This window comes from Protomyctophum bolini, assembly GCF_963924005.1.
Source record: "Protomyctophum bolini genome assembly, chromosome: 24".
NCBI lineage: Eukaryota > Metazoa > Chordata > Actinopteri > Myctophiformes > Myctophidae > Protomyctophum > Protomyctophum bolini.
The window spans coordinates 17987541-18004827 of NC_137885.1; the positions used below are offsets into that span (position 1 = coordinate 17987541).

At 43.3% G+C, this 17287-nt stretch overlaps 2 protein-coding genes across 3 annotated transcripts in view; one reads left to right on the top strand and one right to left on the bottom strand.

Annotated features, from left to right (window-relative positions):
* mgat5 (alpha-1,6-mannosylglycoprotein 6-beta-N-acetylglucosaminyltransferase) overlaps window positions 1-6861 on the top strand; it is a 132930-nt gene extending 126069 nt beyond the window's left edge. For both annotated transcript variants that reach the window (XM_080758872.1, XM_080758871.1), the window contains exon 17: window positions 932-6861. In XM_080758872.1, coding sequence (XP_080614998.1) covers window positions 932-1136 — 205 coding nt within the window. In that variant the 3' untranslated portion in view covers window positions 1137-6861. The remainder of the gene's footprint in view (window positions 1-931) is intronic.
* Window positions 6862-9921: 3060 nt separating this feature from the next.
* The window catches only part of LOC308311582 (transmembrane protein 163a-like), a 38106-nt gene continuing 30740 nt past the window's right edge, over window positions 9922-17287 (bottom strand). The window contains exons 6-8 of the mRNA XM_080758322.1: window positions 12760-12871; window positions 12294-12435; window positions 9922-11440 (exon numbers count right to left, since the gene is read on the bottom strand). Of these exons, the coding sequence (XP_080614448.1) occupies window positions 11380-11440; window positions 12294-12435; window positions 12760-12871 (315 nt within the window). The 3' untranslated portion in view covers window positions 9922-11379. The remainder of the gene's footprint in view (window positions 11441-12293; window positions 12436-12759; window positions 12872-17287) is intronic.

The following is a 17287-nucleotide window of genomic DNA, read 5'->3' on the forward strand; positions in this document are numbered from 1 at the left end:
TAGTCACATTCAAAAGAAGCGTCACCAGACTTTCCAAGACACACCAAGTACCCTGCAGTGGTCTAGGTTTGCTGGCGGTGGGCGCCCACTGTGTAGCCCTACTACTTTGCATAACAACAGGCTTAACTGTTTAGTGTTTCCATGAGCTCAGGTTCTCATACACGGTCGGTAAGCAACACAGCAGTATGGCTACAGTAGGCTACTGCTTCTGTGGTGTTCTGCACGCTAAACAAAGGCCTCCTCCAACCCCATCAAAGAACAAAGCAAACTTTTTTGTTTACCTATTTCAGCACAGTAAAGAATTATTTTAATGTTTGTGTGTCTAAAACTCATAAAGTGTGTGTAAAAGTAGCAGCTCTGTTTACATGTGCAGAGAGAATTCAGCACTCTTGCCGTAAGTAAAAGCAACAAAATGATTCTCATTTTGTATTAACAGATACTGGTAAGTTTAGACAATATAATTTCAGCCTCTAGCCAGTAGAGGGCACCACAATATAACGTAATGTATTGTATGTTTTACATAAACGGCCACAGCAGTACAAAGGTATTACCGCAAGGTGGCGCTGCTTGTTCATGATCCTAAAGGGGAGACGGGGCTGATTACTGATGCTGAACACAATCTTTCTGACATTATGCATGTGTGTCTGAGTCTCTTGTGGTGAAATGTATGGCTGAGGTCCTGCATACCTCGCCACAGAATGTGCCCTCTCTCCAGCCTCCCTCTATGCATGCAGCCTAGTAGGCCAAGGGAGTACATTAAAAAATCATCAGACCCGTGTGAAGTGTGGGGCGCTCTCATCATCAAACATCATCAAATGCCGTGCTCAGCCAATCAAATCAATATGATTCCATCAACATGCCGTCGGATTCAGGCCATTATCAGACCCCATCTTGTTTCTCTTGCTTCCTCCCTCACCGTCTCTCCCTCCAGGTTCGGTGTAGACTGCCAGACGGTGGAGTCGAGTGCCGACACGGTGGTGCCGGCCTACAGCGAGACGCGGCGCCACTGCATCTTCCAGTCGGACCTGCTCCTGTTCAGCTGCGCCGGCTCGCACGCGTCGCTGAAGCGGATCTGTCCCTGCCGGAATTACATGAAGGGACAGGTGGCCCTCTGCCAGGGCAAGGGCTGCCTATAGCACCACGGGAGGCTGGCTGGCCGGCCGATGCGTGCTAAGGGCGGGCGTAGGGGGGTCAAGGGTGGCAGAGGCAGAGGCGGCGGAGCTAGAGGTCCCGCCGAGCGGCGGGACGAGATGTAAGCGGCGCTCGGCTGGACTCGGAAAGTCTGTTGTTGCCGGGGGTCGGTTGAGAGTTGAAAGCACACGTGCGCGCACTGCACACCCCGCCAGCCCGGGAGGTACTTGGGGTGCATATAGACGCGCATTGAATTCATGTATATGACATGACAGGTACCCCACCCATCCCCTACCACTGCACCAGAAGGTCAGTCTAGCCAGCGCCTCCTCCACCTCTAACATTGTTCATCTGCATCCAGCTGAAGCGAACCCCATGATGCTCAGAGTCAGACACACGCCCACTTGCATTTATGTCACTTAAGGATGTACTCTTGTTGGTTTCTTTGTGGGGGGGTTCCCCCTCTCCGCTGACACTGCAAAGGTGACTGCGCAACTGAACCGGGACCCGGCAGCAATGCACACACACAGGGACTAGTGGTGCAACTCGGAATTACTTGAATCGCAAGACGTGAGAAAGGGAGTCGTTTATAAGGTTGGGAAAATGGAACGGCTAAGTTCTGTGTTGCCCCCTCTCTGGGCAGGTGGTGGACCCCTCGTGGATGATGAAGCCACCGGAGACATCGTCCGTCCGTCCGTCCGTCCGTCCGTCCGTCTGTCTGTCTGTCTGCATGCCTCCAAGCTCGTTGTCACAATATGGGACCAAGGGGCGTGTAGATTTTAGAGTTTAGCCATCCCCCCCCCTATCCTCTCCTTCCCTTCACACCCCCTGTAGTCAATGTTGGAACTCTTTAAACTTAGGTAGGTTTGCACTGGACTGTCCTGAGCGCCCCGATATCCCCAACACACACACACACACACACACACACACACACACACACACAGGGGCCTGTCTCAGGCAAACGCGTGGCGGCTAAAGAAGGAACAAGTTTTACACTGTAACTGTCTGTCGTCTCATCCGTAGGCGCGAGAGCGCGCGAGAGAGCGACAGTGGGAAATGTAATGTAGATATCTAGATTTTTAGGGAAGTTTTAGCACCGTCAAACGTGTCAACTGTCAATAACACACCTTAAGACTTCAACTGTTTTCCTTGATTTCCCCCATGTTCTCCTGCTATTTATATACATATATATATATATATATAATGTGTATATATGGATATATTTGAGCTGTAAAGTATACTATCCACACACGTACGTCCATAGCAACTTAGTGGGGGGGTGGGAGGGAGGGGTCTTATAAAATGGCCAGTATAGGGAAATGGATCACACAATAATATTTCTGATGTTAAATAGTTTGTTCTAACTCCAGGGGAAGGGAAGTGAGTGGGTGGGAGTGGGGCTGTACCTACAGTTGCTGCGTTCTGCGTCGTGATCATAGGCTGTTATGTCATAGATCGGTGGTTCCCAAAGTACCCGAGACCCAAAAAATAAATTTGATGTTTGATTTACAAGCTCACAATTGGTTTTTTTCTTTGATTTCTTCATGAAATTACTGAAGGGAGAGACAATATTATGACGTAATGAGGGACAATAATGACGTAAATTTTCACTTCATGGCGTTTTTAAAACATTGAACTAAAAACAAACATTAAACCTGTATATAGGAGGGGCTAGGGCCACTCAAAAATACAGGGAACCATAAAAATGTGTCTGTGACCCATAAATGGGTCCCGACCCACTGCTTGGGAACCACTGCCGTAGATGCTAGAGATGGTAGACGCTTCATCAGTACCAGCATGTGTGAAGCAGGCCACATAACGGCCCGACCCCAAAGCTACGCAGGCTTACGGCCTTAACAAATGACCTTTTTGTTATTTCAGTCAGGACAACTCGTGAATGGAATATATATTTATTGAATATAAAATGAGCAATATATTTATTATGGTTTGGCAATGAATTTGGATCTGCTTTTTAGGTACTCCGATCAAACGCATCAGTCACCAACACCAGGGACTCTGAATCCCCCCGTACCTAAACGGCAGATCCAAAATGACAGCTGGTAGCTGGGGTGGAGGAGGGTGAGCAGCAAACGTTTAAGCAGACGGCAGCGCAGCAGTATCAGTGTGTGCAGCAGCAAGCAAACAGGATGAGCAGTGCAAACTTCCAGTTAAAGTAGCCGGTATGAAGCTGGAATGGAGTGTGTGATTGGATGAGTGAAGCGTGTGAATGAGAACGTGATGCTGAGGCGGCCCAATGAACGCCCGCCGGCAACTGCACTGAGTTTCCTGACTGAACTTGCTCTGCGCATGTCTGTGACAGGCTCATTTTTATGGTTAATTCGCAGCTACTTCAAGAGATGTGTCTGTCTGTGTAGGCTACGCACAACACGGTAGTTTTGGGGAGTAAATAAGTCAGCAAGTTACTTACTTACATACTTAATTAATTACTTACTAGTAGAAGGAAAGGAAAAAATAACGAAACAATTGGCAATTGGTGGATTCTACTTTCTGCGTAGCGTTAAGTTGCTGTCGGCACACCGACAACACAATGCAACGAATGAAAAACAGAACGCACAGCAGCGCAAAACACACACACACGTACAGTGCGCACTCCCACTCGCACCTTCTCGGTTTACGTCGTTTTTCGATGAACTTTTAGGGATCTTAATTTGCCTGCAGCTTTACGAGAAGAAAAACAACACCGGTTTAGGATAAAAACTGAAAAAAAAATGTAGTTCTTGTGGTGAATGGAGAAAAAAAAGATGCACTACGTTAATCTATTTACAGAGGTTTAACATGATAATAGTAACACTGTATATTGTTCATTTAGGTTATACATTTGTTTTAAACTTTTATTTATTTTTTATCTCTTGTGTTTTGCCGAAAACAAAACCTTTTTTTCCCATGTTTTTATTTTATTTTTATTTATAGGATTGGGATGTCTCTTCTGTAGACGGGAATTTTATTTATATAGATTAATTTAAAAGAAGATTTTTCTTTTTAGCACGTGTGTATGTTAAAGTTTTTAGCTTGAGAGGGAATGGTGTGTATTGGTGTCAATGAACCAGATTCATGTTAGTACAGACACAACAAACGCTTTCAACTTTTTTCTTTCATAAATATGTTTTCAAAAGGATTGTTTTGTGTGCTAAACAAATGCTTGCAATGGATTCAGAATCATGAAACCCCCCTAGTTTGACCCGTCACATGCTACTTAAATCAGAATTACATTTTGAGAATGCCTTATATTGGTTGTTAATGGTACCATCACCTATTTTACCATTTTTCAATATGTTCCACCACTGGGATTTTTTTAAGAACTTGTGATATGTTGTTACTAACATATTTATGAAAAAAGTTGAAAGAGTTACTGTTGCAATTTGTTTGAGGTTAAACCCTATAATGCTTATACTATGTGTAAGGGAAGGCCAACAGTATGCAAGTTTGCGTTCATGTTGATTTCACTGACTACTATTACCATCCGTTGGTTTGGCAGGAAGGAGTAGAGATTGACTGCATATCTCCTGACCTTCATGCACCTGGATGGATAGCACCCTGTCTCTCGTAGTAAAGCATATGGCGTTTCGTCCTCAATACAATGCTATTATAACTGGAACTATTGAAACGTACGACTGTGTGCCGCCACGGGCTAAACAAGACACAAAACATTTTATATGAAAAAAGAAAAGGAGAAAAAAAGAAAACATTTCAATAATGGTTCATTGCCATCAGCTGGGTTGAAGCGATTGCCCGTGCTAGTCTCTCACTCGTCAGTGCCACTACTAGGCTCGCAGTAATTAATTAAGGGACAAAATCCAAACCCTGGTTTCGTGTTGAATGCCAGCAGCAGGAGCCACGCCGTCTTATTATGCTTTTCGTTTTCAATCGCAGTGCTCTGTTTGTTTGTTTGTTTGCACAAGTGTTCATATGGTATTTAAAGTGCACTGTTCCGTTTGCCGATCATTACACCACCACCGCCTGTTCTTTTATGCCATGTTTCTGCTTTTTATGTTTGTAAATGGGGACAGTAATCTGCCACCAAGCGTCTTAGTTTTAGCGTTTCATGATGTGCCTTGTCATGGGGAAGGTTAAATCAGCTTCTTGATATCTGACACCTTACCGCCAGAAAGTTGTCAAACTGGCGAGTAGAAACATATTTGGGGCCTGTCATTTGGTTTGAGGATCACATGCGTAATTGTGGTACAATCTTGACTGTTGTTTTTTATTTAGATTGAGTATATCCAAACATTTTATGGTGTGGGAAAACGCTGTCCATTTTTTTACTTGTTACTAGTTATTTAAAATTGAACAGATCCCACTGAATTTAGAAGAAAATGTGTTAAATTCATTGATCCTGACCCTGCAATGCATTCTCCCTTTAGCCTTCTTTTCACCTTTTTCTTATTTGGTTTAACACTTGATGGTGTTGAACGCCTGCAAGTCAATGCTCAATTTCCCGGGTTTGGGTTCTAACTGCTTTTGTGCATTATTTATAATGTATCTGTAACTTTAAGCTACTTATCAGTACTTTGATTGAATTTGGGCCCACAAAAAGCTTATATGCTGTATTCAACTTTTGGAAGAAATCATCTTTTTTAGGCTATGGGTCAAGCTTTCCACTGTGAGAGTCGGAAAAGAGGAGGGCATTTGCATTTCTTTCACCATAGTAAATTCTGCATCCATGGTCTGGAGAGGGCTGAAGCCACCTTTGATGTCTGTGTGCACGTGCCTGTTTCAAAATAATGACATGGTCAGTAGCTAGCTGTGATGTATTTCAACTGACCTGATGGCAGGAATAGTTTGATGTTGAAAACGGCTTTCCTGTTGATTTTGAACAGCAGATCTAATGCAGTATACTGTAACTGTGATACGTTACTAAAAGTCCACAGGTTGAAGAAAAAATGGCTGTGGCCTCACCAAAACTTTAGGGATGAAACCCGGGGCCAATTTTGTGCCACGTTTTAATGGTTAAATATAGAAAAGTAAAACACTTGGTAAAATGTGATGTAAGCAACACAACTCATCTAATAGTTAAGAATGTGTGCGTTAGTTTTAGGTGTGCAAGCAGATGTGCAAACATTGTCGACAATATTAACGTTCAAGGTTGTGTTTTATTGTTAGAGGTGTACAGGTACATAAGAGTAAAACTTTTAGTTTGGCTTCCTTCAGACATTAATGCTTGCACGTTATTTTATGTTTTAGCTGCCACTGTGTTGCTTGAATCACAATAAGGTTAGCATTGCATGTTTCTACAGTCCCCTACACAATTCAATAACTCAATTGTGCTATGGGTTCATCCCCCTTTATGGCTCGCTTTCGGAGAAGCCCGGAGTGCCCTTATTAACCCGTTTGTTTTTGTTGTTGTTGCGGCAGGTCTTATTTGCCCGATGCGAGACTAGACTAGACTTATTCAAAGCTTGTGGAAAAGCTTGAGGACTCCTTAACATATCTCTCTGTGTCAAAATCGAATGTCTCTGTTGTACAAGTAATAATAACTGCTACTTGCGCTCATGCAAACGTGTATAATTTTCTTCGATTTTCAATCTCAACTTCTGTTTGAAGCGTTCAGTGTCTTGAAAAGCCAGAGCAGTGATTTGCAGTAAAGCTACGAAAGGTTAACAAAATGACAACCTTTTCATTTTTTTATTTGTTTTGTTTTTGTTTTCACAGTCCTTGACAAGCAAGAGGCATATAACTTTATTTTTAAATAAACCTTTTTCTGTGACATAAGGCTCTCTGACTCTTTGTTCCAAATGTCTACGATACATTTTGCTTTACATCACAGCAGTACAGTTTTAGTATTTACACAAAGATCACAGAAAAGCTACAATCTTCTCTTCGGGGCCAAGAGGCCGCTTAGGTTATTCACTTTTTGTGTCTACTGTATATTCCATAAGGCCATGCACATCGAGCCAATTGCTCACAAAACCTGTTGGGGAACAAAGGATTACATTGAATCTTCTAATCAAAGTCCTTTTCTGTACAGTGAGTTGTGAGCTGGTGCACCTGGCTGTGAGTGTGTGTGATTCCACCATCACACATGCATGTGAGTATGCATGTTTCTGTATGTATCACACACAGCTCTCATGATTGGAAAAAGAAAACATCTTATCTTTTGTGCCTGACAGAACCCACACAAAGTCAGTCCCAGGCCTAACAAGTCCCTGATAAGTCAGAAGGATAGATTGACAACATGGTGAATGCTATTAACTTAGTTCTGCAGTTACCATTGATCAAAGGCATTGATTAAGGCTTTTGAAGTTAACCAGATAACATACTGAGAATGTAAGTGTAAACCACCTGGATTCCAATCCACGTCTATCACTCCCTTGGCCAAGGGAGATATTAGACTCCTTCGGCTCAGGCAGACATACTGGAATAGATAGGACAGCTGTGGTAGTTCATTATGAATGCATGTGATCCATACAAACTGTGCTGTGTATCAATTAGGGAGCCATGCTTCTGATGTGAAGCAAAGTTAAAGACCATGCATTTTCACGACAGTACGTTTGCTATGTTGTTTCTGAGCAATACAGTGCAAAGTTGGTTTAACTTGAGGTCACATATATTGTGTTTGATTAGAGACATTTTAGGCTTTTTATTATTTTTTCAAAGTTACTCAATCACAATTATCTGTGAAATATTTTAAAAGACTAAAAACAGAACAAGGCTAGAACTAAAAATACCAAAACCAAAGGCATTCACAGACCAAAGACATGATATCTTCATCCATATCTTCTTTGAAGCACATCATGTTGACTTTTTGGTCCACAAATAATTACTAGGTTTTGGATAGCAAACAAAGGCTTGTGATGTTCACATGTTTTGATAAAAAAGATAATCTTCATGAATCAACACCTTTTTACATTGTAAGGCTTCAGCTGAGATATTGGTTGTATATTAGATACTACGTAACAGAGCAAAACCCAGTGAAACTCATGCCAGACTACTATTCCACAATCTCAGAATTCTATTATATGGACTGCACTGAAAACCTAATGGTAATATCCATTGGAAATATTATGAGGGAACCCTGTGTTTCAGGACCACTTTTCTTGAAATTGGCAGTAGTTTGTAAGTCACAAGCTTGGCTATGTATATCCGCCTGTGCCGTACCCTGTGTCATCATCTGTTAGTACAACATTATAGTATGTTATTGTCTTGCAAACTAAGTGCTAAAAGTATATATTATGTAGTATTAGTATATGTTATGGAATTGGGACACAAATGTGATCTGATTTCACTGATTGTTTTTCTCCCTCTATGGCTGAAGGTTATTTAACCACTTAAACCCTAGTATACTATGTTGACGGTGGTCCCACACCTCTACACTAGGCCCCATCCTTTTAAACCCTAGTATAATCTGTTGACGGTGGTCCCACACCTCTACACTAGGCCCCATCCTTTTAAACCCTAGTATACTCTGTTGACGGTGGTCCCACACCTCTACACTAGGCCCCATCCTTTTAAACCCTAGTGTACTCTGTTGACGGCGGTCCCACACCTCTACACTACGCCCCATCCTTTTAAACCCTAGTATACTCTGTTGACGGTGGTCCCACACCTCTACACTAGGCCCCATCCTTTTAAACCCTAGTGTACTCTGTTGACGGCGGTCCCACACCTCTACACTAGGCCCCATCCTTTTTTCCTTCTACCACATATCTCTTTGCTGTAGAAGGTGGCCGGAAATAGCCAACTCACCACGTTGAGCACTGTGAGCTCATCTGCCATTTTTGCCAAATGTTTGCGCCAGAATGGGGACGAAACAAGGTTTCTTGTGGTTAATCTGTGAAATCCGCAGAAGTTGGACTGGAATGCACACTGAATAATTTTGGCCCTGAGACACTATTGATTTAGGTCTACATTTAGAGGAGCACTTTGGGCATTTTCAACCATATTCTTCATATAATTGGTCCCATTTCTACACGGACAGATACATTCCACTTGTATTCAGAATGACTGCTCATTCAGAATAAAAATGCTCATGTAAACACCTCAATTGGAATAGAATATTCCATTCTAGTCTGACCCTGGGTTTGGAGGGGTGGTATATACCGTTGTTTGCATCGGGATATATTTACCATATTAATTTTATGCCGAGCGCTCCTGAGAGTTTGGAATACATTATTTTACACCTGTCCGCCCTTAGTAGTAGTAGGCTAGTAGCGTTCTGAATGAATGCTTAGGTCATGTAAACAAATGAGGAACAAGGAATTCTTCTATTCAGAATGGAAGGAATTAATTAATTCTGACTGAATATATATTGTCCATGTGTCTCATGCTCCAGAAACCTGCCTACCTAGGTCACTATCGATGGGGATTCCAAACAGATAGAAACAAGAAGATGATGTCTTTCCATTGCTGGAAAGTTCGCACCCTGAAAAAGGAGTCATTGTTCTGGCATGAATTCAATAAAATAAGTCTTTAATCTTTTTTGAAATGACCAAACCTCTATAGCCTACCAATGGTGTCACTGGTAGGAAGTTTTCCGAACTGTCCAAAAAAAAAACCTCTTCCGAGACACAGCTGCTACAGAAGAAATGTACCATCTTATAATGACTGAGACCCAACTGTACAACGATATGGTTGCAAATGTGTGAAACTGGATGTCATCCCACACTAGTGACAGCTAATTAATTGTGTATAATAATATTATGACTGGTCCTGAGTCCGCATGGTTACATGCAGTACTTGTACTGTACCCTTCTATCAGATTATGCAACTCTATCATATATCCTCACCTAACTGCCATCCATGCTGGAGAGAAAAGACAAGTCATTCACAGTCAAATGGACATTGGAGAACGTTTCTGTTGGCGTGGGGAACCAGGTGGTGAGAGGATTAGAGCTAGAAGCATGGGCTGAATATGCATGTGCATGCTGCAGCATGACTACAGCTTCGCCTCGTAACCACGCTAAACCCGCCGGCCCTATTTTGGTCATGTCATTACACTGCAGACAATTAAACAATGGGCAGAGGGGTGAGAATATGTTCAAGAAAGTTCAAAAATAAAATAAATAAACACGCAAAACAACACATTTAAAAAAAAAAGAAATAGGTGTCTCCGTGTGTAGCAATTAAGAAGTTCTGCAAATACAACACATGCCACTGAGTTTGTCATTTTGTGCACACGTAAACTCACGCTGTATATATGGTATTTATATAGTACATGCTTGAATGTGTGCATACAGTAAACAGTACCTATGTTTGTGCTTGTTTGTATGTGTTATTTGTGCTCTCATTAAGTGTCATCTATTGCCATATATACAGTATATATTGTAGGCTACTGTATATACTATATACACACACACCTAGATGTCATGCTGCGTTTTAGTCACCTTATTCAAATCACACAATTCCAGTGTATAATCTTTCTGTTTGCTAAGTTTTGCTACTTTTATTGATAAAAAAAAAGTGTGACACTGTTAACACCGGTAGCAACAGGCTGAGAGGACGGCCTTGAGGAATCACAGGGGGGAAAGAAAAATAAACTGTACTGTTTAGTGTTACAGAGAATGAGGTGCAACGGAGGTATCGTACATGGACTCGGGGGTCTTACATCCTTCACCCCGGGTGTCACTGTTCATGTCCTGGGCACTTGTACCCTTCTCTGTGGATCCATCCATCTCCTTCTGTGGCCACGCTGCGCACTCAACAAGTCTCTCAAGCTCTATCTCTCTCTACATATATATATATATATTTCTCTTGCACGACTGAGTCAAGAAAAACACAAACACACACACACATCAACATCGGGCCTGTTCTACTTTCTTATAAAGAAAGACGAAACAATGCACACGAAACGACCAAAAAAATGTGTTGCAGTCAACGTGGCAGCCAGCGTTTAAACAATAATTTACAAATCCCTCGTCTGCATAGTTATATGCAGAGGGATGTTCCCTTCTCTTGTAGCAAAAACCGTTTGCGCTCAGATCCATCAGGTCTTAAAACCTCCCCTGCTATACTCAGTACAGACAGCATACACAGTCAGACTGCCCGTCCTGTTAAAAAAGACAGATCAAATATAATACACACAGTGAACTGTAAACCGCTGCAGAAAAGGGGCCACCGTGAGTCTTTTACACCATCACTGAGTCAGATACTTCTGTGGTTCTTCGGTTCCTTGGATCTACAGGATCACTGTAGGATAAAACTCTCCCAGTCAGTCTGCCAGCCCCAAAGCCATTTCACCTCGCCTCTACGCCTCTCTCCGTCTCTCTCTCTCCTCTTCCTCTCTGCGATCCTTCACTCGAAGCGCTCGTAGTTCCTGGTCTGTCGCATTCGAGGGATCATGTCCACCAGCAGCCTGCAGCAGAATAAGAACATATACATTTGTAAGTATCTTATGTAGATTCCTTTTCCGCCCTAAAAACCAGTACAGATTCGAACCAAACTTTTCTGCTGTATTTTTGTCCTGTTTGAACTCATCCTGTGTTAAGGAAAATAAATTAGTTCTTCTACTCAGTCTACTGCTTCAACCCAGCAGATGGCTGCTCAGATGTCTTTTTTATTTTAAGCAATCTGAGAACCCAGCGGCAAAGAATAAAGGAAAAACAGCGCCCTCTTCAAGTCAACAGTCTGTCTCGAGAGACTAGGGTTTAAGTCTTCCTCAGGGACACTTTGACACATATACTGCGGGAGAGCAAGAGTGTCAACCTGCCAACCTTCTGGCTCCCAGGCAGCCTCTCTACCCTCTCTGCTTAGAGCACACACAGCTAGGGTCGTAGTCTAAAACAGCATGATGATAATAACATATTTTGGTATTGTGGCTGGCTGATTGATTGATTGATTGATTGATACATGAATGTAATAGTTGCTGCTAAACCACAGATCACCCTGCAGACACACTTTCTTTCCTACATTTTTATCCCACGATTTTGTAACCCATTTTTTCACTCAGTGTCAATTATCTAATGTAATCCTACACTCCCTCTGCCAACCTGGAGAGAACAACGGACTGACCTCATGCTTCCTTCAATGCATGAGGACTCGGAGTCCATGCCGCTTCTCTTTTCACCTGACAGGGGGGGGAGTTTCCCCAGTTGGACGTATAGCGCGGAATGAACACTTTATTCCAACCAGTTCCTTTGTCCTCCATCAGGCGCCCCGGCTGGCCAGGGGGGGAGGCAGTTTCACACTTATTGCAGAGACACACTTACTTGACTCCGTAGGCCAGGATGATCAGGCCTATGAGAACTCCTATGGTCCCGTCCAGGTACCACACCTGGGGATTGTGCTTGAACACCTCTGCACTGACGAGGATGGAGAAGCCCATGACACCACCCACCAAAGAGTTGAAACCTGCAGTGGTGGGAAAAGTGTTCAGACTTAACTTTAGTACAAAGTACAAACAGGGCTGGACTGGCCACAGGTCATACCGGGCATATTCCCGGTGGGCTGCGACCGTAGGGGGCCGTCATGATGAAAATAAATCGGTTTTTTTCCCGCTTTCGAGATTTTTAAGTGGGCCCTGATCCAGACAGTTTTGGGAATTGCTGTGTTATAGAATAAACAATCGGCGCACTGTATGTGAGGGTGTGTGTGTGTGTGGGGGGGGGGGGGGGGGGGGGGGGGGAGGGGGAGGGGGAGGTCGGTGCTGCGTGCCCGTGTGTGCGTTTGACATACCGTCAGTAATGAGGGCTCGGCTGGTGAGCACCCTGCCGAGCATGAACTTGAATACAGACAGTATGATACACACCACCCCACTGACGATGGACACGCTGAACAAGAAGTCATCCTGAGAGAGAGAGAGAGAGAGAGAGAGAGAGAGAAAGAGAGAGAGAGTGATAGTATCAGTTACAATAACACCACTGTTTCCCAAACAGTGGGTCAGGAGTCTCAGGCAGGACCCATTTGAGTTACAAATACAATGCATCCAGACAAACATGCGATTCTCTGAAACTTTGGAATTTCAAGGACCCCCATAACTCTGAAAGCGTGCAAATGGACCCATGAGGGTACGTTCCATTTTGTACACTCTGAGAGGGACCCGAGGGTTCTCACTTTGAGAACCGTTGCTCAGCACCAAAACGATTAGCTTTTGATTGCACATAATTGCCCGCTGAGGGAACGATAACACTTTTACACTATTATTTCCGCCGCCGGGAATTGATAAAAGCATTATCCTATCCTAAATCCTCAACGGCAAACGCAGTGGGCAATTATCGGCGATCAAAAGATGAAGCAAATCCTACAATTAGGTGTGTTATCTCAACTATCAGCACTGGAGAAAAAGAAAACCTTAAAAAGGACTCGCACTCCCACTTGGAGACATACTGGCTGAGAAGCAGTGGTGGTACATTTACTTACTGTAAGTACATTTACTTAAGTACAATTTTGAGGTATTTGTACTTTACTTGAGTATTAACAATTTCCAATACTTTTACTTCTACTCCACTACATCTCAGAGGGAAATATTGTACTTAATTAACTCCACTACATTTATTTGAAAGCTTTTGTTACTAGTTACGTTGATTATTATTACAAAACATACAGTAAACACTAAAGCCATATATACATTTTGGCCATTTGAAAATAGCAGATCTACAAGCTCACAATGCGTCACAGTTGTGAGCTTGTAGATCTGCTATTTTCAAAAGATTTGTATACATTTGAAAACTCAAAATTGGACATTCTGCATAATGACTACTTTTACTTTTAGTGCTTTAAGTGGGGTCTGCACGCTTTTCTGACCAGTCATCCGAAAATGACCGGATTAAGGTTGGCGAACATGCGTTAAGGTTGGCGAACATGCGTTAAGGTTGGCGAACATGCGTTAAGGTTGGCGAACATGCGTTAAGGTTGGCGAACATGTGCTGCTACGTGCTTGTAGTTATGGTTAGGTTAGGGTTTGAGGTAGGTTGTCGTTGTCGGACCAATGAGTCTGACTGGTCGGAACTTAGTACTGCACCCGCTTTAAGTACATTTTGATGCCAATACTTTTGTACTTTTACTGAAGTAAATTTTTTTATTCCGGACTTTTACTTGTAACGGAGTAGTTGCAGTAGTGATACTTAAGTAAAAAAAGAGAGTGCTTTTTCCACCACTGCTGAGAAATGAGAAAGTTGATGCATGCTGTGTTACTTATTTCTGCAGCAACATTAATATTGCACCAGGACCTTGGAGCTGAGAGCGGAGTGCGAGAGAGCTGTGATGTTGACAAGGTTTACTGACATCAAAGCAGGAGATATACATTATACGGTAACAGTACACAGGCAGCCGTGAGATGATAGGAAAAAATATCAAAACATCCATACTTGAGTCACGGTTATGGTACCGCAGGGACAAACGTTCAATACGAAAATCGAACGGAGACATTTCCCAGTTTAACGCGGATCAATCGGTGACCAGATCCACCCCCGTCAGCAATTTGGGGATCTGCTTTATGGATCGTATCCACATTTCAGTTCATCTGCCAGGGGAAAATATCTGCCTTATATACCTGTACTGACGCTGCACTTCACCTGTCACATGCCTCCCTTGCAGGCTGAATACAGCATAACTCTAAATGCATGAATCACGGTGTCAACTTATGATCGGAAACCCCCGCACTCCGGTGACCTTTTCAGGCGGATTCAACTCGTTATCTCCCCAGCAGTTATTGCATGCCCCAGACAGGGAGGGGTGGCATTTACACTTCCCCACAGGAAGAGGAAATGTGTGCATGCACATGTGATTGCACATTTTATGCCAACCACATGCACGTACACACACTCAAACTCAAACGTACCGCACTCACACACACACACGCTGATATCCACTTGCAATGCACATGACACACACCACACAGCCACGTGCATGCCCGCAATGGGACCTGGCCAGAATTCTAAGGAGCTTCTTTGACATTTACACTTGGCAATGGCAATATGAGCTACCCGTCCAGAATAATAGAGCCGTACTTTTAAGTGGCCTGTTGGTGCTTTAAAGGTCTGGTGAAAGTTTTGGTAATTGTATTGTTTTCTGAGCTCAATTTCACCCCAAAAACTTTGAACATTCCAGACCACAGAACACCCCAGGCCACAGTCAGGTGAGGGGAGGGGGAGCTCAACTGGTGAACTGGAGGTTGATTGTTGGAGGGAGGAGGGTGGGTGCAGATTTTGTAACATAGATGCGTTGTTAACGTCGGACACGTGCTCATGAGACACAGAACACACAAACATAATGCCACCCAGGCACGTGAGTGTTGATTAGGATGTGAATGCTGCAGAGGCAGCGGGTCATGTAAACGAGGGTCACCATTAGCCCTGGTCCAGAACCAGGGCTATCCACAGGGTGGTAATGTTCTTGTACCTCCTGTCTGCCCTACTAGCAGCTGTTTAACTCATAGTTCAGTCAGATAAGTCATGAATAGATTTAACCAATATGGTCTGTGGTTTTACTGTCTCGTCTCCCCACTCTGATTAGTGTATAACCCTGGTCACCTGTGTCCTGTTTGCACCAGCCTATCCTGTCACCTGTGTCTAGTTAGTATCCTGCCAATTCATAGCCCTCTTTGTCCTAGTGTGTTAGCCAGTATGTCTGAGAATCTGTGTGTTTACGCCCGGTGTTGGTACTTATCTGCACTGTTTAACCATTAGATTAGTTAAATAAAATACCTTTTGAGTTTAACTGCTTCAGTTGTCCTTGCATTTGGGTTCTGCTTTTACCACTCATCCCCTCCCAACCCCATAGTGCAGCAACATGGACATGATGCCTTGCATGCTTCCTCGACAAACACAGCCACCTGTGGTGGGTGAGTATTGTTTTACATTAATTTGGTGCTTTTATCAATGACATCTGTGCAAACTAGTTCTACAAAGCATTGTTTGTCCAGTAAAAGCGAGTTATCTTTCTTGAGGCTGGAGAGCACGTTCCTCCTCTTGGTGGTGAAGGCATTAAGGGCTGTGGTTCCGCTTGGCATTTAGAGACTCCTGACACTAATTAGGCCAAGAACAAGAAGACCGACTGAGGTGTCACTACGTCCACCAGGCAAACCGCTTCTCCTGCACGCTCCCTCATGCACATCCCCCTCCCTCGTGCTCCCTGCTGTCTCGTCTCTACGTCCTTTGTCTTCCCTTTCTCTCTATTTCCCCTCTCTCTCTCTCTCTCTCTCTCTCTCTCTCTCTCTCTCACACACTCTCCACAGCATGCCAAAGTAGCTGAGGTAGCTTATTAACATTTCATAAGAGAGAGAGAGAGAGAGAGAGAGAGAGAGAGAGAGAGAGAGAGATATCATGCAGTGAGGAGAGATGAAAGACTTTAGCTATTTATAGCTTGTACCCACTCCTGCCTGAACCCAAAAGAATAAAAAAACTGTTTGATATAACTTGTCTTATAGAAGAGAATGGGTCAGCACTGCAGGATGCTGACCCAAAGCATCAGGATGACTCAATGCATCATTAAATTACAGTTTGATCAGGTTGACCCTAGCCTCGGTCCCAGCCTTACTGATCTGCGAAGAGAAAAGCCTGGTCACAACCTAAGGCAGAGAGTGCATAGCCGGAAGTGTCGGTCCGGAACATCCATCAGATGTATTTCCCCTGGATACGATATTTTACGACCAATCGCAACACCACATTCCAGCAATGCACTCTACAGCGTAGGTCGTGCCCAGCATGGCTTGACCCAATGCATCAGTAAATTACAGTATGAGAGATTAGATTAGGTTGGCCCTTATATAAAACTCTATGTTGACCCAACCCACCAGAAAGTTGTCACAAACAGTACAAACTGGTTTCATGTTGGCAGTGTGTGATGGCATTTTGAAACCTTTTAAAATGTGTGCGCGTGCACGCACACACACACACACACACACACACACACACACACACACACACACACACACACACACACACTGGGAAAAGGGATTCTTTCTTTTGTTTTGGGGGAGGCTTGTGTTACAGTTGTCGTCCAAACCTGTTTTTATTACACATGCAAGTCAAGCTAAGAGGCAAGACACGACATCAGATCAATATAGGCAAGCATTAAGGTTTAAAGGATACATACATTTTTATTTCTTTTTTAAATAATAAATAATAATAATTTATTTAACACTCCATATTTTTGCTCTGTAGAGGCAAAGTCTTAAAAATATATTGACTATAGAGTTTGAAGTTTGAAGAAGCATAGCCTTAAGATGATCCTCCCAGACTTGATATTTCCTTGTCAGATCCAC